Source organism: Apodemus sylvaticus, chromosome 22 (genome assembly GCF_947179515.1).
Source record: "Apodemus sylvaticus chromosome 22, mApoSyl1.1, whole genome shotgun sequence".
Taxonomy (NCBI): Eukaryota; Metazoa; Chordata; class Mammalia; order Rodentia; family Muridae; genus Apodemus; species Apodemus sylvaticus.
This window is the reverse complement of record NC_067493.1, coordinates 15475690-15498696: the sequence shown is the minus strand read 5'-3', so window position 1 is coordinate 15498696 and position 23007 is coordinate 15475690. Positions and strand designations below refer to the sequence as shown.

Here is a 23007-nt window from a genome sequence, read left to right as displayed (position 1 = left end):
ACACACACACACACACCCTGGGGGGATCCCTGCCCAGTTGCTCTCCTGCACTTTATAGCATCCCTTGGGTGTCCCAGCTCTGGGCATCCTGGCCTGTCCAGTGCAGGGTGTGGAAAGGCTCTTTGCAGCCTCCTTAGTATCTCATTGCAAGCCCCTGGGAGTGGAGCTAGTGTTGTGGAGACGTGCTTGCTGACAGACTGGCTCCTCTGGGGAGCTGGGCCTTTGTCTTCAGCGTGAGTCTTCACGGGCAGACAGAGTTACTCTTGTCTGTTGGGCAAATGAACGTCTAAGTGGGTGATGTCAGCGAAGGGCAGTTGACCGACCTCACTTTGCGCATGCCCCGAGGCTGTCCCCAATGCCCCAGGGTTGTCCCCAAACATCACACTTGAAGAGCTGGTTGATCCTCAGTCACTCGTGGGCCGGTCCGTCCTGGGATGGCCCCAGTATGAAGCCATGAGCCCTTCATCCTTTGGTTTGGCAGTGCTGGCTGGAGCAGGTTCTCAGTGTGTCATCAGCTGCTGTGGGTGAGGAAGAGGAAGAGACAGGCTCTGCGCCTCTGGGCCCTTCTCCCGGCCCAGTCTGCTGAGCTGTGGGGCTTGCGTTAGAGTTTCTCCCCTCAGCTGGAGTAGGTTACCTTCAAAGCACTAACTGGACTGAGCAAACTGGCCTTGAGCTATTGTCCTGGAGTAGTGGGACCTGCAGTGAAATTCAGAATGCTGGGGAGGGGAAGGAGGGGGGAGGGGAGGAGGTGGGGAGAAGGTGGGCAGCCCCCCCCCCCCCCCCCCCCCGCAGGCCAGAGAGGCCAGGGGAAAGGAAGTGTTGGCTAAGTAGGTCATAGAAAGGAAAGAAAAGAAAAGAAAAGAAAAGAAAAGGAAAGAAAGAAAGAAAGAAAGAAAGAAAGAAAGAAAGAAAGAAAGGAAGGAAGAAAGAAAGACTTTCCTCCCACAGGGCCTTAGAAGAAGAAAAAGCCAGCAAACACCTGGCCTGTTGGTGGCTGTCGGATTGTGTGCCCCCCTCCTGGCGTGTGTTCAGGGCTCCTGACTGCTGGACAGACAGATGGACAGTCTGAATTGTCCTGGTTAGCTGCAGGCCCTCCAGTGCTGCCCCGGTTTTTTTTTAATGTTGTTTTGGAGACAGGGTCTGTGTAGCCCAGGCTGACCTCGAACTCATCACCTTCGAGCGTCTGTCTCTTGAGTGCTGGGATTACAAGTGCGCACCGCGTGGCCTCATCCAGTCTCCGGCAGTTTCTCCGTGCCACTAAAGGCTCAGCTGTCATCTCCTTAGTTTCGGCTCCTCCTGAGGTGGGGTGTTAGTGCAGAGGATGTTTCTGGAAGACTGTAGGAGGTAGGGGTGCATTCCCTGCTTGGGGGCAGGGTTTTCTGTCCACTCGAAGGAACCAGAGAAGCCAGGTGACAAGCCCTCACACACTTAAGTTAACTCCTTCAGTTTCTCCTCCTCACGTGAGCACAAGGGCTTCATCCCGCGATAAAACTGCATCCCAGGTCACCTGTAAAAAATCTCCGTTTATCTTTCCGTTCTAGGTGTGCGCACACATCCGTCAGCTTGAATTATTTAAAGTTATTGTGCCTGCCCTGACTTGCACTTTAAATACAGTTTCCGTTCGCCAGAAATCATGTTGAAAACAGAAAATGCCCTTTAAACGGCAGTTTGGCACGTAAAAGCACGGTTTACCTTGGAATATTTTCTCCGACTGCACATTATGGTGCCAGACCTAGAAATCAGCGTGAAATAAAACAGGGAACGTGGAACCCCATGTAGTGATTCCTGGCTGCCCCTTTGGCTGGGAGGGTCTGAATTGGAGGGGGAAAAGCCTTCTTCCCGCTTTCCCTCTCCCTCCCTTCCTCCCTCCCTCATTCCCTCTCTCCCTCTCTCTGAAGTTGCCAGACCTTAATATTAAAATCAAAATGATGTCAACCGCGAACATTAAAAATAAGGGTCATCTCCTATAGACGCGAAACCTTGCCGGCAACCTAGGGAACCCCGTGTAAACAGCGCATTCCACATGCATCGTCAACCCATCATCCTGCGCTGAATTATTCAGTCTCTGTTTATATTTATGTGTTATATATTCTGCCTGCTCCTCTGATTAGCATACCCCTGAATCTGCAGTGCGTCAAAATACTGAAATTAAAAGGAAAAGACAAGAAAAACAAGAAAACAAAAACAGGCACAGTGATCTGTCTCCTCCCACTCCGTGAGAATGAAAGCCTTGGTTCTATTAATACCGAGACCTAATTTACCACAAAACTTCCACGTTTAAGACTATCATGCTTTAGCTCTTGAGAGATTGTTTTTGCTTTGGTAATACAAAGTTAACATTTGTTAGAACTGCTGAAGGAAACGGGTTGTTTTTTTTTTTAACCTTATTTACTCCTTTCCCCCCCAGCTTTTAACCCAATCACACCTTTCTTTCATCATCTTTTAACGAGAAACCTGGGTTTTTGAGGGAGGAATTTTGCAAATGGCTCACCATTTTATGATTTGATTTATTACATTCCTATTTTATAATAAAAAGAATATTTATCTTTTATTATAAAAATACCTCTGACACCTTCATGACTTTGTTTAGATTCTAGAAATCTGACTGTAGGAAAAGGATGGAGAGGTGGACGTCCTCACAGGACCGCTTTAAGCATTGTGCCATTTCTGCTGTGGGAAAAAAGATTTTAATTTCACAGCAGAATGATGGAGACGACGGAAGGTTTTTTATTTTTAAATGACTTAAAAAAAAAAAAAAGCCTAGATCTGTGTATTTTGGGATGGAGAGAAAAGCCGGTGAACATGGAGTCTCGATCTCGTCAGAGACTCTGGGAGGCTCCCTCGCTTTATTGGCAATCTATTCCTTGCTGTGTGGCTCTTCTATAAAGAGCTGCCTTGGGAAATATTAGCTGCTTTTTTTCGGAGGGGCTCTGCACTGGTGCCTCCCAGGACCAGTAGAGAAAACAAGCCGTCCTCAGTGTGCGCTCCCCTCCCAGGCTGCGGACGCAGCGCCCCCCAGCGGTCATAGCCCGCCGGCTTTGCAAGCTAGTCAGGTGAAAGAAAATTGCAGTTATTAGACGATGCCACCGGACCTGTTAAACTGAGAAAGTTATTTTATTTGATGAAAGGGGAAATTATAACTCAGAGTCCCCTGGTTATCTAGATTTGAAATAGGAACAGATTGGGGTGGAGGGGATTTTTTTCTTCTATTTTTTTTTCTAGCTCTAGGGACTGGGCCTAGTTGTGTGTGTTAGGCAAACCCTCGGCCACTGAGCTATGTCCTCGTCGAGATGTCTCACACTGGTTACCACGCAGCCGAAAACCCAGGAGTCAGAAATTCACAGGAGAAAACAGGCCCGTTCGGAAGAAGCCAGAGGCAACTCTCAACCTCAGATATCCATCTCTAGGTGTTCTAGGGCCAGAGGGCTTTCACGGGATTAAAGGGTGGGGTTACCAATAGACAATAGGCAAGGGGTCCGCATGCTGGCCAGGGTCTTGTGCCTTCTCTCCTCTAGTCAGAGGAACTTCACCATGGACTGTTTTCTGCAACTGATCAGTCAGAACTTGAGGAATGGCTCCTCCTCCTTCCACAAGAGGTTTAGGGATTAGAGGATTAGGTAGCCAGTGAAGAGAGGAGCATCTCTGTATGTCTGTGTATCCATGTGCATGCGGTTCCCACAGAGGCCAGAAGAGGGCGCTGGATTCCCCATGGACCTCAAGTTACCCAAGTGGTTGTTGGAACTGAACCTGAATCCTCTGCAAGAGCAACAAGTGCTCTTAACTGCTGAGCCATCTCTCTCTCCATTTTTGTCCTCCTTCTCCCCCCTCCCCCCATCTCTCTCAGTGTGTATATGTATGTGTCTAGCCCTGGCTGGCTTAGAACTCACGATCTATCTATCTATCTATCCATCCATCCATCCATCCATCCATCCATCCATCCATTCATCCATCCATCCGCCGGCCCGCCCGCCCGCCCACCCGTCCGTCCGTCTGTCTGTCTATCTATCTATCAATCATATTGACCATTCTATTCTTCCTGAGTGCTGAGTTTAAAGGTATACGCCATCATACTGCCAGCAAGGAGGCAGTTTTAAATGAACTCCTGCTGTAGCCTGACCACAGTTTCATCGTCTATGAGTTTCAGTGTGTTTATTTTTCAGAATCCTGTGGTGACCACAGTGATGCTAACACGTGACCACACATGTTGGTTTGGTATTAGAGATAACCTTGTTTATCTCTAATTTACTAAATAGTTCTGGCTTTGATATCTCCTGGAGGGTTTAATTAATTCATTACAATATTTAATTGTCTTTTAATCATTCGTGTAGGGGTTTGTGCACATGTGAGCGCAGGTACAAGTGGGGGACCAGAAGAGGGCGCCAGATCCCTTGAAACTGGAGTTCCAGTGGTTGTGAGGCACCTACGTGGGGGCTGGGAATCCTGCCCTCTTTAAGGACAATAACTGCTCTTTGCTGCCGAGGGTGTTTTTAGTGTGTGCAAGTTTCTTGGGAACAAGTAAAATAAAACAACCCTAAAGTCTTTTTTTTTTTTTTAAATGTTTTTATCATTATTTATGAGTACACTGTCACTGTCTTCAGACACACCAGAAGAGGGCATCGGATCCCACTATAGATGGTTGTGAGTCATCATGTGGTTGCTGGGAATTGAACTCAGGACCTCTGGAAGAGCAGTCAGTGCTGCTAACCACTGGGCCATCTCTCCAGCCCCCAACCCTAAAGTCTTAAGTACCCAGAAACAAGGTTTAAATGGCATTTGGGTTAAATCTCTGCTTTATTCTTAGAACTTGACTAATGATTTGGGACTTGATGTGTGTGTGTGTGTGTGTGTGTGCGCGCGCGCGTGCGTGCGTGCGTGCGTTTTGTCTATATGTGTTTTGTGTGTGTGTGGTGGCTAGATTAAAATGTCCCCTATAGTCTCAGGCATTTGAATACTTGGTCCCTGTTGGCGGTGCTGTTCAGAGGCTTAGGAGGGATGACCTTGTTGGAGGACACGCGTGCGTGCGTGCGTGCGTGCGTGCGTCATTAGAGGTGGGTCTCTGTAAGCTCTCAGCTTTTGGGTTGGCTGTCTGCCTGTACTGTGCTTTAAGACCCGAGCCCACAACATCTTGCTCCAGCCACAATGTGTGTCACTCTCTACCACGATGACCTCTTATTCCTTTGGGCCACAAGCCACAAATAAACCCTTCTGTAAGTTGCTTTGGTCTTGGTGTTCTATCAGCCGACAGAAAAGTAACCAATGCTGTAACAGTGCCCTTATGTGAGCATGCGCAGATGCATGCCTGTCTGCAAAGGGAAAGAACAAAGATTATTATATCATGAGGAAAATAATCTGGGAGTGGGCACTGAACTCTCTTCTACTGGGTTAGATAGGTGCTGCCTGGTGATGTAGCATTTCAGTGAAGACTGTATGGCCAACAATGAAGACATTCATTCATTCATTCATTCACTCAGCATCATTGAGCTACATCTGTGTGCTATTTGTATCTTGGTTTGTCAATAAAATTACATCTCTGCCAGTGTGGAGCTTGTAATGAGTCCATCAGTAACTGTCCCCAGGGATGTATTTTGAGTTGGTGCTGAGTTCTCTAATGAACGGTAGAGATGAGTTGGGGAGGACTGCGGCAGGTGTGGAGGCGGGTGTGCTGTTGAGGAAGCCCCCGGGCCACACACACACACACACACACACACACACACACACACACACACACACGTTGCCTACTCTTTTCTAAATGCCAGCACTCAGGTCCCTTGGTGTTTCAGTTTCAACCCCGCCTTTTAAAATGCCATTCTGGAAATGGAAACAATGAAGCCATCTTAGTCATTTGCGTTTCAGTGTGACCGTGTCTTAGATTACTTCCTGTAAGCCAATGTTAATGGGTGACATGAAGCGTTGGTTGTCTGGGGGGGGGGGCAGCAGGGGAGGGGAGGGATTAGACAAGAGTCTGGTGGCGGGGCTGTCTCATGCTTGTACGGTGGCATTCCCAAGGACCTGACCCCCACCCTGGCGACGCTCCCCTTTTATTTCCTTAGGAGAAACTCGTTATACCACTCCCTGACTTTTTGGCTTAGCGTTTTGCTTCATATTTCCAGTGCTGTCTTATGTTGTTGTTATTATTTTTAATGCTTAGCCTAAGTGCGCCTCTAAGGAGGTCTTTGCCTGTTTATGACTCGAATCGAAAACATTCAATCACTCTGAATGGAGGATGATTTTAATTCCCTCAGTCTCCTGCCCTGGAATTTCAGTAGGATTCTGCATATTCTCCTGGCTGGCTTGTAAACAACATCTGTGGTTCTAATCCCACAGCCTCAAACAACTAGTGCACCCCAACATTAGTTCTGTTGCCTGTCAGGCTTTGTCAGGGACAGTGGAAGTCGAGTTTTGTACCTTCAGCCACTCCCTTCTCAGTTTTGGTATGTACATTAAAAATTCCAAGAAATCTTTTTCCTACATTTTTTGGTTGTTTATAAAGATTTTAATTGCTCTACTGAAGATTTCTTTTTGGAGTGTGACTGTGCATGCGTGTGTGCGGGCATGTGTGCATGCCTCTGTGTGTGTGTGTGTGTGTGTGTGTGTGTGTGTTCGTGTTCTGCGTGGTAGCTGTAGCTCACTGTCTTTACAGTGATGAGTTATTTCGGGTCTAAGATGAAGAAAACCTTTAATACTTGTTTGTAGCAATGCAGCTGTTTGAAAATGAGCAAAATATATCTTGTTAAAATATTCCATTTCCCCCCCACCATTATAAACAGAATTGTCAAATGTGAGAATGAATCCAGATTGCTAATTTTAATGTAAATATGTTTCTCTCTTTCTCTCCTAGCTTTTGCTTTGGTGTCTGAAGAGATAAAAGAAAAGGTCACGCCTTCTCAGGTACTAAATGTAATGATCAAACCATTCTCTGACATTCTTTTAGATTGAATGGGAAATGTAAATCTTTTATCCTTAACAGTTAACATTATCCATGTTGTTCTGAAATATAATATCTCCAACTATAAATAAATAAAACCTTTCCCTTAAAAAAAAAAAAACAAAAGCAAAAACAAAAAAACCTCCAAAAAACAGTTAGTGTTAGCCAGGCAGTGGTGGCACACGCCTGTAATCCCAGCACTTGGGAGGCAGAGGCAGGCGGATTTCTGAGTTCTAGGCCAGCCTGGTCTACAGAGTGAGTTCCAGGACAGCCAGGGCTACACAGAGAAACCCTGTCTCGAAAAACCAAACAAAAACGAAACCAAAAACCAAAAAACAGTGTTTTTCTTTTTGCTGATGTATGAGCTGAGATATTGTTCCATGTATGCGTGTGTGTGTGTGTGTGTGTGTGTGTGTGTGTGTAGGGGTGTATAAGTGCTGAGAGTATAGAGGTCAGAGGTCAGCTTTGTAGTTGTTTCTTAGGTTAAGCCTATCAGTATGTGCATGCATGCATATGATGTATTTATGTAATGTATGTGTGGAAACATGGTTTGAATATGCTTGGCCCAGGGAGTGGCATTCTTAGAAGGTGTGGCCTTGTTGGATTAAGTGTGAGACTATGGGTGCGGGCTTTAAGACCCTCATCCTAGCTGTCTGGAAGCCAGTCTGATCCTGGCTGCCTTCGGATGAACAGGTAGAACTCTCAGCTCCTCCTGCATCATGCCGGTCTAGATGGAGCCATGCTCCCACCTTGATGATACTGGACTGAACCTCTGAACCTGTAAGCCGGCCCCAGTTAAATGCTGTCCTTTATAGGAGTTGCCTGGTCATGGTGTCTGCTCACAGCAGTAAAACCCTGACTAAGACAGATGTAGATATGTGTGCTTGGGAGTATGTCCCATATATGCTTATGTGGAGGCCAGCAGAGGATGTCAGGTGTTCCTGTTCCTTCATTCTCCACCCCATTCCCTCGAGACAGGGTCTCTCATTGAACCTGGGGTGGACTGGCAGGCAGTAAGCCCCAGCGGCCCTCCTGTCTGCACCTTTACAGGTACACATACCCACACCTGGCTTTTTACGTAGGTGCTGGGGATTCGAACTCAGGTCCTCATGCTTCTTCAGCAAGCACTCTTACCCACTGAGCCATCTCCCCCAGCCCTACCTTGCATTTGATACAGGATCCTTCAGTGGTCTGGGTCTTGCCGGTTAGGCTAGGCTGTCTGTCTGGCATCCCCAGGAATCTGTCTGTCTCTGCCTTCTCAGTTCCGGGACTACAGCATGTGCCACCATGCCTGGCTTTGTGGCATGGGTCTCCATGCCTGTGTGGCAAGCACTTTACCAACCGAGCTATCTCTGTGCTCATCCACATAGATTTTGGAGGCTTAATAGCAACTTGTGGGGGCTGGAGAGATGGCTCAGTGGTTAAGAGCACTGACTGCTCTTCCGAAGGCCTTGAGTTCAAATCCTAGCAACCACATGGTGGCTCACAACCTTCTGTAATGAGATCTGATGCCCTCTTCTAGGGCGTCTGGAGAAAGCTACAGTGTACTCACATATATTAAATAAATAAATCTTAAAACAACAGCAACAACAAGCAACTTGTGAACATATTTGATTGTTTTTTGTTTTGTGTGTGTGTGTGTGTGTGTGTGTGTGTGTATGTTCCTCCATTACTCCCTGCTGTATATACTGAGGCAGGGTCTTTCCCTGGATCTAGGGCTCGCCTTTTTAGCTCGTGTGGCTACTTAGCTTGCTCTTGAGAATGTTTTACCTTTGCCTTCCGTGTGGCGCCGCTCCGGGGACCTGTGTACTAGTCAGTTGTCATGCACATACAGGCAGCATGCTTTACCCACAGAGCCATGCCCAGCCCAGATTTGCTTTGAACACCATGATTTAATAGTTCAGACAGGCTGGCTAGTTCCAGTCATGTTAGGAAAGAGGCCTTTGACACAGAGATGCACTGAGAGGCTCTACTTGGGTAGCTTTGTTCAAGTCTCAGGGTATCCTGGGCTGGGAAGAGTCCAAAGCCTCATTAATTACTGTCACTCTGAAGATGGAGCCGTGTGGGAGGGCATCCTGAGGACCAGAGGAAGGGCTCCACGGGTGCCCAAGCTGCTGGATCCCTTGGACACTCAGAAGCCAAAGCCAGGCCTGGGAGCCAGGCAGAGTAGGTCAGTAGGTCACACTTTTCCAAAATCTCTGAGCCTCCATTTTCAATCATTGATGATGTTCAAGAAATATGTGAGTGTGTGTGTGTGTGTGTTATATATTAACTTGATCAGTTTAACAGATGAACGAGAGAGCAGTATTTAAACAGTACCACTCAGGCCCTCCAACAACTGGAGCGGAGGGGGCTCTCCCTAGGGCTGTATCCTGACTGTGGTATCTGTTCCCCAACAGGGCTACCTTGTCTGGCCTCAGTGGGAGAGGATGTGTGTCCTCTGGAAGAGACTTGATGTGACAAGAGTCGGGAGGGATACCTGGGGGGCGGGCATACCCTCTCAAAGGAGAAGAGGTGGGGGAGGGTCTCTGTGAAGGGGGACTGGGGAGAAGATGGCAGTGTTTGGGATGTAAATAAATAAGTAAAAAATTTTAAAAAGTGACATCCATTTTTGTTATGCTAATTAAGGCTCAATTGAGTCGACGTTTTACTCCACAATTAGTGTGAAAGTATTTTGAATAGAATATTTCTTTTCTCAAAAGAGTATTCTCTGACTGTGCTATGGGATCCCTCCAAAGAGAAAATAATGCTAATAATTTCTTATGATGTTAAGACTCTTTAGGGCTAATAAGAGCATTTGGTTGTACTTTATTTAATTTGATCTTCTCAATGACACTACTATTGCAAAGCAAAAAAATAGATATTCCCAGTTAAACAGAGGGGATTTAGCCTGAAAGCAATTATGTCACTTTACCAAGGGCACAGGATCATTTTAAAAGTTCAAGTTCAAATGTTCTGAGTCCTGCATTTTCAGCCCGGACTCCATTTTAATTACAGACTGTGCATTTGACCAGAGTGAGGCCCACTCAGAGAGAGTTTCAAGTGTTACCCAAGGGTTATCAGCAGCTAATTAAAATTTTGTTTCCTGGTTTTGGAAATTATACATACTTCAAAACGATTTCTAAATTTTATTTTTTATGCGTGTGCTCTGCCCATGTGTGCTTTCACCAGGTGTGCACGTGTGCTCGCAGATCTCAGTAGAAGGCGTCAGATCCCTGAACTGGAGTTACGGGTGGCTGTGAGCCATCCCGTGGGTGCTGGGAACTGAAGCGGGGGGTCCTCCACACGATCTCGTAACCACTGGTCTTTCCTATCATCTTTATGTGAGGAACTTACAAACTAAGCCTTGCATTTGGAATTGTTCAAATCTCTGGGGCTTAAGAAAATGAAACAGGTAGAAGTGGTGGCTCGGTCATGGCTTATGGCGTGTGCTTGGGAGCCGTGTGTGGGAGAGACACGCTAATAACGGCTCTCTTGTCTGACAGTGACTGATACGTGATCTTGACAGTGAGCCTGGTTTTTTTGATTAATATTGGTAGCCCGTGGAAGAAACTTGTGGCACCAGAGATCATAAAACAAACCTCCACGCGTTCTTCCTCGGAAAAACTAAGCCTTTTCATGCGGGAAGCAGAAGACCGGGTTTTAAATTTTCTGTCAGCAACTTCATTTAGCCCAATTTTCTTTCTCAAAGGGGAAATTACTCACGACTGTTTTGGCTCTGTTCAAATCACCCAACTCAACCACTCCTTGGCCGTTTTATTTTTTTTACCGTTTACAAATTGAGTCGTTTGAAGAAGCTAATCATTTCTTAGCAGTGTGTCAGCCACTGAGCTGCAGGGCTTTGTGCCCAATAGGAAGGAAGACATGTGGTCGTGGTTGGTTTTCTTAGATGACTCAAAGTTGTGGAGAGGAACGCTCAGTAGGTGTCCAGGGCTGTTGGAATTCCGCTGTCTGGAACACACCGGTTTGGGTTATCTTATTTGGAAACAGGAATGCTAGCTGGCTCTATTTCTTTATCTAAATGTTGTTTTCCCATGAACCATACAGGATAGCTGGTTCTGTGGCTTATTAAGAAGGAGCAGGCACTTCAAGCAGGGACAGGTAGCAGTTATGGTGGGAGCCCATGGTGTCCTGGTGCCTGGCCCAGCTGCACTGAGAGTGGAGGGTCTTCTGATCAGGTGTGGACTCTTTTTCTTTTTTTTTTTAAAAGATTGGTTTATTATATGTAAGTACACTGTAGCTGTCTTTAGATACTCTAGAAAAGGGAGTCTGATCTCATTATGGTTGTGAGCCACCATGTGGTTGCTGGGATTTGAACTCAGGACTTTTGGAAGAGCAGTCAGTGCTCTTAATCGCTGAGCCATCTCTCCAGCCTCAGGTGTGGGCTCTTGATGCCCACTCTGGACAGCTTGGGATGCTAACCCGGCTTGGTCTGATGCCATGAGAGGGGTTTAGCTGCCCAGTCTCTTCCAGATTCTTCCAAAACTAATTGTTTCATCAGGATTCAATGAGCGGTTGTTTGTTTGGTCCTGGGGTTTAACAGATCAGCATCCATTGTGGAATCTTCCCAACTCAGCAGCCTTAGTTCTCTTGAGGCATAGATAGTTTCCTAAAATGCAACCTGTCAATCACACCCCTGCCTTCAGCTCTGTCCCTGCCTTGTCTCCTGGTCCCTTTGACATCCATAGAGACCATTTTTCTTTGTGGCTTTGCCTTAGCTTTTAAGTGACTCCATGTTTTGTTGGTAAATGTTCACAATTGCATTTCTTATTTTAGCCTATAAGAAAATCAAATGACACTGGTGGTGTCTTGTTGCCATAATTATACCATGGAGCTGCCAAAAAATGTAAAAAGGAGCAATTAGGGAGAAAACTTTGTCCTGGTCTGAAGAGAAGGTACCGGAAATGGCAGGCTGAGCTGTTGATGCTTTGCCCTTTCTCAGCGAATTTGCAGGTTTCCTGTGCTTTGCTCGGGGTCAGGATCAAGTTGACTCTGTGCCTTTGCCAAGCTTTGTGGGACTGGGGCTCACCAGCCCTGAGGGACCCTTTTGTGCCCAAGAGTTCTAGTGACTGTGCGTTACTATAACAAAAGGCTGGAATAAAAGACTGGGTGACTTATAAAGAACTGGCTTTTATTCCCTATAGTTCTAGAGGCTGGGCAGTCCAGGGTAGAGGAGTTAGATGCCTTGTTGGCTTGAGTCATTCCATAGCAGAAGGAAGAACAGTGAAGGAGCGAGAGTGTGTGTGTGTGTGTGTGTGTGTGTGTGTGTGTGTGTGTGTGTGAGAGAGAGAGAGATGGGGGGGAGGGGGGGAGGGAGGGAGAGGGGGGGGGAGGGGGGAGGGTGGGGGATGGTAGGGGAGGGTGGGCTAGGCAGATGCACTCTTGAGAGTGAGCACACTTCCACAGTCGTCGCACTGTGAATCTATTACCTTGGGAAGATTCTATCTCAAAGCTGCAGAGTTGGGGATGATGTTTTCTTTCCTTCCTTCCTTTCCTCCCCCCTCCCTCTCCACCCCTTTCTTTCTTTCATGCGTATGAATGTTGTCTTGATGCATGGATGTGTACTGTGTGCTTGCAGTGCCCATGAAATCCAGAAGAGGAATCTGTTCCCTTGAAATTGGAGTTGCAGATGAGTGTGAGCGTGCTGGTAACAGAACCTTGATTCTCTGCAAGAGCAGCAAATGCTTTTTTTTTTTTTTTTTTTTTTGGTTTTTGGTTTTTGGTTTTTTTCAAGACAGGGTTTCTCTGTATAGTCCTGGCTATCCTGGAACTCACTCTGTAGACCAGGCTGGCCTCAAACTCAGAAATCTGCCTGCCTCTGCCTCCCAGAGTGCTGGGATTACCATCCCTGCCCGGCTGCAGCATGCTCTTAATTACTGAGTCATCTCTCTCGACTCTGGGATGGTGTGCCCCTGCTCCCCAAGACAGGGTTTCTCTGTGTAGCCCTGGCTGCCTTGGAACTCACTCTATAGAGCAAGCTGGCCTCGAACTCAGAGAGCTGCCTGCCTCTGCCTCCTCAATGCTGGGACTAAAGTTTGTGTGCCACCTGGTCTGCTTGGTGGCTTGAGAGACACATTCAAGCCACGGCACTTGCTGTCACCTGCCTTCCCCCGTGGGACTTCAGGGGTGCTTCTCAGGCGGGAATGATGTGTTAACATTCCTTGTGACATAGTGTCTCAGTTACTTTTCTATTGACAAAACACCATGACCAAGGCAACTTATAAAGGAAAGCATTTAATTTGGGGGGGTTCATGGTTCCAGGGCTTGCGGCCATCATGGCGGGGAGCACGGCAGCAGCCAGGCAGGCATGGCGGTAGATCAGTAGCTAAGAGCTTACAGCTGATCCACAAGCAGGAGCCAGAGAGGCACTGGGAAGGGTTGTCGCACCTCTTCCAGCATGGCCACATCTCATAATCCTTCCCAGTAATTCCACTCACCGGTGACCAGGTATTCAAATATACGAGCTTACAGGGGACGGGGCGTTCTCTTTCAAACCACCACATATCATGTCTGAGCTCAGCAAAGACAAGAGCTAGGAGACCTTTTCATATTGAGGCTAGTCCTGTCTGCATTCACATTGGGTCTGGTCCTCTTGTGATGTTTTAGAGTTGACAAGGTCTTTAGAACTAACTTTCCCGGAATGCAGTTTTATACCGGAGGAATAAGCTTCTAGCCCAAATAAATAACTTGCCTAAGGTCATGCACTAAGGACACAGCCCAGCCTGGAGAGATGGCTCAGGGGGTTAAGATCACTGGCTGCTCTTGCAGAGAACCTGGCTTTGGTTACCACCACCAGCATGGCAGCTCACAACTATCTGTAACTCCAGTTGCAGAGTCTGACGCCCTCTTCTGGCCACAGCGGGTACTGCACACCCATGGTGCACATTCACATGTACAGGCCAACACCCGCACACTTAAAAATAAAGCAATCTTAAAGGCACAGCCTTGTCAGAGAACTTCTGGGGCAATGTAGATGCTTGTGGTGCCTGCTTTGCCCCCTTCTGTTCCAGCCTCCTTACTTTAGGGTGGCTTTTAGCTCCATCCTCCAGCCCTGTTACCACATGTTAGTTCAGATTAGTCATCTTTATTCAACATGTTGTGGTTCAGCTAAATGATGGAATTCATCCATGTCTCTTTCATTTTAAATACAGGATTTGAGGCAAAGTAGTCTACCAAGGAGACATGACATAGGTAAGTAGTGGAGTTTCCTTATTTTTACGTGTCTATGGTATAATGCATGTGTCTATTTATGTTTGCATATTTATGGGTGCACATGTGTGCAGGTATGCGTGTATGCGCATGTCTTCCTTATTGTTCTCTGTGTTATGTGCTGAAGCAGGCTATCTCTCTGAACTGCTGGCTCAAAGTCAGCCATCTTGTCCCATGCTTTTCTGTCTCTGCCTAATGAATCTGGTTTTTATGTGGGTTCTGGGGCTCCAAACTCAAGTCCCCAGCCAGCCCTGAATCATCTCCAATGATTTTTTTTTTTAAAAAAGAGTTATTTATGTTTACCTTAAGTGCATTGGTAGGTTGATTGCATATGGGTCTGTGTGAAGGTGTCAGATCCCCTGGAACTGGAGTCATAAGACAGTTGTGAGCTGCCATGTGGGTAGTGGGAATCAAACCTGGGTCCTCTGGAAGAGCAGCCAGTGCTCTTAACCACTGAACCATCTCTCCAGTCCCATGATTTTTTTCTTTTTTAAGACAGGCTCTCTCTGTGGAGTTCTGACTGGCCTTGAACACACAAAGATCTACCTGTTTCTGCCTCCTGAGTGCTGGCATTAAGAGTGTGTACCCTCCCCGCTCCCCAGACCCTGCAAGGAATGTGCTTCTGTGTATTTGTTGTAGGTTATATCGTAGCGAGGTGGATTTTTCTTTTTGGTTATACTTAGGAGTTAGGTTTTGTGGTTTTTGGCTCCCCTAAAGCTTGCCAGCATGAAGAACGCGGGAGAACATGCTCACGTGGCTTTTGATCTGTGTGAAGTATTCTCTGGGCCGTCCATTTAGTGCTTGTCTCTGGAGGAGAAACGCTGCCTATCATTTAGAGTCGTGGACATGTGTGCTGACGGCAACCTGTAGCAAAGAGTTTAGAAAATAGCAGCCAAAGTGTGCAGGAAAGAGGGAACCCCCCTCTCACAGCCTGGAGCCTGGCAGCAGAGTCAGAAGGCCACATGGCCTTGGAGATCAGCGCTGGGCTCAGGACTCGTCCAGAGCCTGACTTCTCGGAGGGAGCACTCAGGCTACAGGTAGAAAATTTTTCTTATTTCAGATGTAAAGAACAGCAGGACGGTAAGCGCGTGCACCCCTGCCGGCAACAAACTAGATCAATCTGGTTCTTTTTCAGAGTGGGTAATCTATCCACGGTTCCCTTTTCCTTTATCCGCCCCACGCCATGTCCCAGATAACTCTCCCATATACATCTGTCCCCAGCACAGGTTCCCCTCCTCTGGGAAAGCATTGACGCCTCAGGTTCCACGTGGCTCCTGATGCCTTTCCAGTCTGAAGCCAGTTAGTTCCTAGTCCTGGCATCTTAGCATGCATATAAATCCTTCATGATGTGAGTTGGCTGAGCCCACCCACCCTCTAACTTCATCACCTGGGCGCCAGAAATCTTTTTCGAGTGTTTTCGGACTCCTGCGGACATGCGGATGCTGCAGAAACAGGGCGGAGTGTGGGCGCTCTAGTAACTCACCTGCTTCCTCTGCTACTGTGTACAGCTGTGCAGGAAGCTGCAGCCCTTCTGAAGGAATGCAGCAGGTCCCTCTGTGCCCACTGTCTTCTGTGCTTCTATGTCACCCTTTAGTGACTCTGGCTCTCTACCCAGTTCCATGGCCGGACCAGGCTTTGGCTCGGCACCCGGCTCTTCTGCTTCCGTCCGGGCTGCGTCTGTGCTCCTGAGTCTGAGCAGGTTACTCAAGATGCAGACCGAGTGCGGAGCGAACCTAATTATAGTCCACGGAACAGGGAGGGCCAGTATGATCTCAGCTATGTGGAAAACTCAAGGATGACCAAGACTCACATGACGGAGATGCCTGAAAGGGGGAAGAATTTGCTTTTGTTTTTCTAGAACAGCCTTTTTCCTGCACGGAGGGTCTGTTGTCTGGAGAGGAAGAACAACGGTATCTTTGCTGAGCTGGCGGAGCTCAGGGCTGCTTACGTGGTGAGCATAGGATTAGCCTTTTGACAGGTGGATTGTTGTAGTACAGAATCTATTAGGAAATAATTTGGACTTATGAGACACTGTGAATGCAACGAATACCTGCATATCCTGCATATCCAAGCTAAGAAGGAAGGCATTACTCAGAGAACTGAAAGCTTTTATGCCTTATCTCCAGTTATGTTTGTCACCCATGGAATCTTTTATGCTTTTAAGTGACATATACGTAGGGTGTAACTGGGTAGCTTTTACTGTCAATGTTATACGAGCTAGAGATACCCAGAGAGAGAGGGAACATCATCGGAAGAACTGTCATTATCAGATTGCCTTATGGGAATGTTCATGGGCTATTTTCTTGATCGCTGACCGGTAGTGAAGGGTCTGACCCACGGTGGGCGGTGTCGGGCCTAGGCAGGTGGGCCTAGGCTGTATAAGAAACCAGCCTGAGCAAGCTAGGGAGAGCCAACCACTAAGCAGAGTCCCTCCATGGTCTCTGCATCAGTTCCTGCCTCCAGGTTCCTGCCCTGAGTTCTCGCCTTGGGTTCCCTGGAAGATAGCTTGTAACCTGTAAGCCAAATTAACCCTGCACTAGTATTGTTTATCACAGCAACAAGTAAATTCAAACAGTATTATCTACATGGTGTATATTTCTGCTTATACTTTGTGAATTACTGACATACAGATTTTCCTTCCTTTTTTTTTTTCTGTATTTTGGCAGTATAATAACATTCTACCTGTGAGATTAAACTAGAATATCTAGATTTATACATGTGGTCTTAGTTACTGTTTTAATTAATTAGTGATAGCTAATTAGCCCCGGGCTAGTTGGTTTCTATTGCTGTGTAGTATTCTGATTTACATAGGTTTCTGGTAGATAATCAGGTGGCTTCCAGTTTTTCTTTCCACATGCTTTCTTAGGGTTAAGTGGGGTTTGTGTCATTAGGAAATGCATCTTCAATTTAATTAAAATTTGGAAGAAATCACCCTAAGGTTATTTATTCCATTCCTTTGTTTTTACTATTTAAAATCATTTATTTTGCCGGGCGGTGGTGGCGCATGCCTGTAATCCCAGCACTTGGGAGGCAGAGGCAGGCGGATTTCTGAGTTCGAGGCCAGCCTGGTCTACAGAGTGAGTTTCCGGATAGCCAGGGCTACACAGACAAACCCTGTCTTGAAAAACCAAAAAAAAAAAAAAAAAAAAAATATTTTGTGTATATAAGTATTTTCATTACATGTGTGCACCATGTGTGTGCAGTGCCCACAGAGACCAGAAGAGGGCATCAGATCCCTTAGAACTGGAGTTACAGATGGCTTTGAGCTTTCCTGTGGGTGCTGGGAACTGAACCCAGGTCCTCTGCAAGAGTAGCAAGTGCTCTAACCACTGAGCCTCTCTCTCCAGCCCCTATTTCATGCATAACAAAAAGCCATTTTTATAATTGGGCCTTTGATGTGTTAGTTTATATCAGTGTTTCTCAACCTGTGGGTTGCTATCCCTTTGTGGGGGTCAAATGACTCTTTCGCAGGGGTGGCATATCAGATATTATGATTCCTATCAGTAGCAACATTACAGTTATGAAATAGCAATGAAATAATTCTGTGGCTGGAGAGTTTACCAGTGTAAGGAACTGTGTTAAAGGGTCGCAGCATTAGGAAGGCTGAGAGCCACTGTTTTATATTTATATTACAGGGAGATCAAAGATAATGTTTTGCTTGAGAAAGAAGACTCCCTTTTGACCTTATCCCTGTGCTCAATTTATAGAGCCAGAAGCCCGCTTAGAATAGAACATATACATGAAATGTTCCTATTCATATAGACAAGAAAAGGAACTAGGTCATATTCAGTAGCTTGCCTAGAATTTCTTTTTAAAAATATTTATTGAATTTTATTTAGCCGAAGACCATTTCTGATTATTTTTAGATGGCTCCCCGTGGAACTATCAGTTGTGTGAATATTAGAACAAGGGAATAAAGGAACAGGACACTAGAACCGAATGGAATGATAAAACACAGTTGAATACAGTGAAAGTCAAATTAACATTCTTGGTCTGAAATGTTAAAGAAGGAGGCCTCTGGTGGCAGGAAGGACCTCATTTCTGTTTGCCATAAACCCGGCTAGAGGTCACAAATGATATCTCGCTCAACCCTGGCTCCATGAGCTTCTGATTTCAGATCTGAGGAGGCCTGATGTGTTTCTCCTGACAGTGACCCGAGCAACAGTCACATGGGTTGGGGGGTGGGCCTTCCCCCCGGGGAGTCGGAGGTTTGCCCTGTGCTGGCCGTATTGAGGTGGGTCCTGCACTCAGTGTGCTGTGGGACTCTCTGTCTTCTGTGGGGGTGGCTGTGACTGGTTTCCTAGAGATAACACACAATACTGACCAGCACCTTGCGAAGCAGGGCGGAAATTGTTGCCTTGCTTATTTGAAATTTCTGGGACCTCATGTCACCGTCAAAGGCCATTGTTGAGGGAAATATTAAAAACAATGAACCTGAACGTTCCTGCGCTTGTGCCTCTGCTCCGGAGGCCTGGCCACTGATGAACACTGGCCCATCTGTTTTTATCTTGTGGAGATTCTGACTCTGAACTCCGCAATCTCTCCACCCAGCTCGCTACCACACCAACCCCGTGCTTCAAATCCCTCACGGCCTTTGTGGTGCACATCTAGCAAACCCATACTTTGTCCCAGTACCTTTCTCTCTTGGACCCAGACGATCCACAGCCACGTGAAGGAAAACACACACAAACTTAGCTCAGAAACAATGGTAACTCAATTTCTGGGCACAACAACTAAAACCTAATCTTGTAAGCCTTATTAAAATCTGATTCCTCTGGTGACAAATCCTTGTGGATCCACCATTATACTGGGAAACTCTAGCAGCTACATCTTACCCCTCTGCTGTCCTAATGCCAAAGAGGACTAACTCTCTCCTGTTTCCTCTCTCTTCCACCCAACCTGGAAGTCCCACCTACTCGCCCAGTGATTGGCTCCTTTATTCATCAGGGGATTGGTTCATAAGAACAGCACCAGGCCCATCCACAACAGGCCATCTGGAACATTTTTGGAATATTGCATATTCATTTGCTAAGCTCTTGTAGTTTAGTTATTGTGTGTTTTCTTAAAAATCTACATATTGAAGGTGTGGTCACCAGCCCACAGCACTGTCAGGAAATGATGAAGTTTGAAGAGGGGAGAGGCTAGGTGATTGGGGCCATGCATGCCCTTGAAGGGACCCATGTTGGGACCTGGACTCTTTGTGCCTTTCTTTGTTTCCTAGGCTTTGGTGAGGTGGATAGGCCCGTGCTGTTGCTTCTGGGACTCTCTCCCCCACCACAGTCCTTAGCAGAAACAGTTTATAGGAGGGAAGGTTTATCTGGGCTTCTGGTTTTAGAGCATTTCAGTCAGGTGGGGAAGTCACATCATAGCCAATCAGAAAGCAGAATGTGAGCAGGGAGCCAGGAGTGAAACAAGGATCGTTGCTTCTGCAACGGGGCCCAACTCGATGCGAATGGTCCCACAGCGGACCACGCTTTCAGAATGAGCCTGTGAGGGACATTTCAACACTCACCACACATTGCCTTCAACGGCAGAAGACAGTAGGGCTAAGTGAGGGTGGGTTGGGACCACCAAAACTTGAGAGCCAAAGGAAGTCTTTTCTTCATGTGCGTTGACTGTGACAAAAGTTTGCTTTTGTCAAATAACAAAATGGTTCCCTCTCTCAGAATTTTGGAGACTTAAATCTGCAGTGAACTTGTCTTTAGGATTGACTCCCGAGGGTTGTTGGGGAAGATCTCCAGGCTCTTCCTTGGCTTGCAGAACAACTCCTGTGTTTTCACCCCGTCTTTGCCCTGCGTATTTGAGTGTCCACTTCTCCACCTCTATAAGGACACTAGTCATACTGGGATAGGAGCCTTTGTAATGACCTCAGGTTAGCCTGATGAATCTGGAAGACTGAGTTTTAAACAGGATCACGTTCTGAGGGCTGCAACCTAGCATACATCTTTGGTGGCAGGCACAGTTCACACCATAGCACAGTGTATGATTATGTTGGGACTGTCGGAAGGTCACTGGATGGTGTGGTGGTTCATTTTGCAGATGCGGAAGGAGAGTTGTATTTGATATGAAAGGCTTGGTCTAGTGCAGTGATCTTGTTTGTATAACACCTCTAGGACATGGCTTTAAAGGTAGAAAAGATTTTGGCTCTAGAGTTATAGAAATAAAAAAAAAAGTTCAGGGTTGGTAAAATGGTTCATTGGCTAAGAACACTGGCTGCTCTTGCAGAGGATCTGGGTTTAGTTCTCAGCACACACACAGTGGCTCACAGCTGTTGTAACACTAGTTTCAGGGGATCTGACGCCCCTTCTGGCCTCTTTGGGTACTGCACACACATGGTGCATATACACACATGCAGGCAAAATACCCATACTGATAAAATTTCTAAAAGTGTAGAATTTTCCCTTCTGGTTCTGTTGCTTGAATTTTTGCCTTATAACTGTAGTCTTATGCTGATGTTCAAGTTTATTTTAATCACTGTTTAAAAGAAAACCTTGAGAACTTTTTCTTTTGTTTGTTTTAGACTTAAAAGAAATCGTGTTTGTCATCCAGAGTCAAAGTAATTCTTTTCATGCCAGGAGAGCAGAACAGTTGAAAAGAAACATCTTAAAGCAGGCTGCAAATCTGACGCAGGTACGTAGAGATACCCAGAGGTATCTGGGGCTAATTACGTATATATTGAGATATTTATGGTTTTCTGAATCTGTAGAAAATCAGTTTTATTTAGGTGAGAATAGCTCTCAGGACTCACTCTATTTATTTAATGTTGAATATTGCTGAAAGTGTTCCTGCATCGTACATGTATATTTAATTATGAGTTATGTAACTGTGTAGGGCTATCATGGCTTTTTCATAACTGTTAGAATACAATGGAAGAAATGATATTTTGAAGAAATAGGGATAATTAACATGCAAACTTTTGGCAACACATTTTGAGGCGATTTTCATGTTGAAATAACATCCTCATTAATCTTAGTGTAGTGCACCCTCTGTGAGTGTCTTAATTTGTGTTTTTCTTTTCAACTGGGAACCATTAATTGAACTTTCAGTCTGATTTATAGTGTAATATCCCAGAAGGATTATGGAGAGAAAAAATAAACACATATAGCAACATGTTAATGACAACTGAAAGATGTGTGAACTACACTTTGGGGTGTTCTGAATAGTGCAGGTGTTTTGAACGAGGAAGCTCTGCCTTCTTATACGACATTCCGTTTATTTGATGAGAACACAGTTCCAGCCTCCGAGTGGGTATCTGAAGCCACAGATGAACCTGGATTCTGTATGCCGGGTTTTCCCCATATACACACACCTCTATTACATAAGATAAAATTAATTTATCAATTTTTATTTATCAAAATTTATTAATCAAATACACTAAGAGGTTAAGTATCTAAAAGCTGAGTAATTAGAACGGTGTATTGTCATGCAGGCCCATGGCCGTGATGCTTTGGGCGTGACCCAGGGCGCCTGAGGCAGGCACTGAGGGTGACAGGTGTCAGCCCTGTACCTGACATGACTGTCAGTCACCAGCGATGGCATTAACTGTGAGGAGAGGCTGGACCAAGGCCTGATGGGTGTCCGGGCAGGGCATGGAGAACCTTTACATGAAGAATGCTTTATGTATGTCTCAGAGGAGCACGAGTTTGGGTTTTTTTTGCTTGTTTGTTTGTTTTTGTTTTTGATTTTCCAAGACAGGGTTTCTCTGTGTAGCCCTGGCTGTCCTGGAACTCACTCTGTAGACCAGGCTGGCCTCGAACTCAGAAACCCACCTGCCTCTGCCTCCCAAGCGCTGGGATGCTTTCTCCTTTTTTTCTCCCATCTTCTACCTCCTTCCATTCTCTTTCCTCCTTCCTTCATCTTTTCCTCTTTCTTCTTCTATTTCTTCTTCTCCTTCTTCCTCTGAGACAGGGTCTCACTCTGTAGCCCTGGCTGGCTTGGAACTTATTATGTAGACCAGGCTGGCCTACAGAAAGATCCCCATGCTTCTGCCTCCGCTGGAATTAAAGGTGTGCAGCAACATGGCTGACAGATATTTCTTCTTTATGAAGTGTGCGCGCTTGCGCGCACACCCACCCACCCACACACACAAACACACACACCCTTTCTTCACCTGTTGCCTTGGCCCTCAAGACTGTGGACCAGTGTTCTCTCTTGCTTATCTCTGTCTGTTCCACTAGAGGCGCTCTCGCAGTGCACTGCAGAATGCCACCAAAGTAGGGAACCCCGGAGGCCTGAATAATCTCTCTCTCTCTCTCTCTCTCTCTCTCTCTCTCTCTGGCCCAGGCAAGCAGGAACTGCGTAAATTCCCTCAGGCAGACCTTAGAAATTCCCCAAATGTAGTTAGTGATGACCTCAGACACATTGAGACTGGGTCACTTACTCCCGGGGGAACCGCGGGGACACTTTCCCATGTGCTCTTGCCTGTGTCCTGCTCCCAGGAATAATACCTTCCATCTCACAGAGGTGGTTGGTGTGTTCCTCTAATAACTCTGCTACAATTCTTGTCAATATGGATGATACACTGTGCCAACCACCCTTTATTCTTTCTCTGCATGTCCTTTGTGTGTGTGTGTGTGTGTATGCACACGTGTGCATCTGGCAAGTCCCCCTGGATCTTTGGAGCAGGGTGGGGCTCCTAGGACTTGGCTCAGAGATAATGATATATTTGGGTACCTGCTGATGGGAAACAACAGAAATTATAAAATGTAACACACACATACACAGTATTAAATGCAAATATATGTACACATATATACATGCATACAACATACATGTGAAAATGCTGCATGCCTACACATGCACATATATATGTATACACACACGCATACACATGGAAGGTGCCGCTGGACTGGCTGTGCCTACTTCTTTTGGGG

The 23007-nt window shown here is 46.3% G+C and overlaps 1 protein-coding gene across 1 annotated transcript in view; it reads left to right on the top strand.

Moving 5' to 3' along the window:
* B3glct (beta 3-glucosyltransferase) overlaps nt 1-23007 on the top strand; it is an 88763-nt gene that overhangs the window by 11423 nt on the left and 54333 nt on the right. Inside the window, exons 2-4 of the mRNA XM_052168200.1 lie at nt 6839-6888; nt 14077-14116; nt 20655-20764. Coding sequence (XP_052024160.1) covers nt 6839-6888; nt 14077-14116; nt 20655-20764 — 200 coding nt within the window. The remainder of the gene's footprint in view (nt 1-6838; nt 6889-14076; nt 14117-20654; nt 20765-23007) is intronic.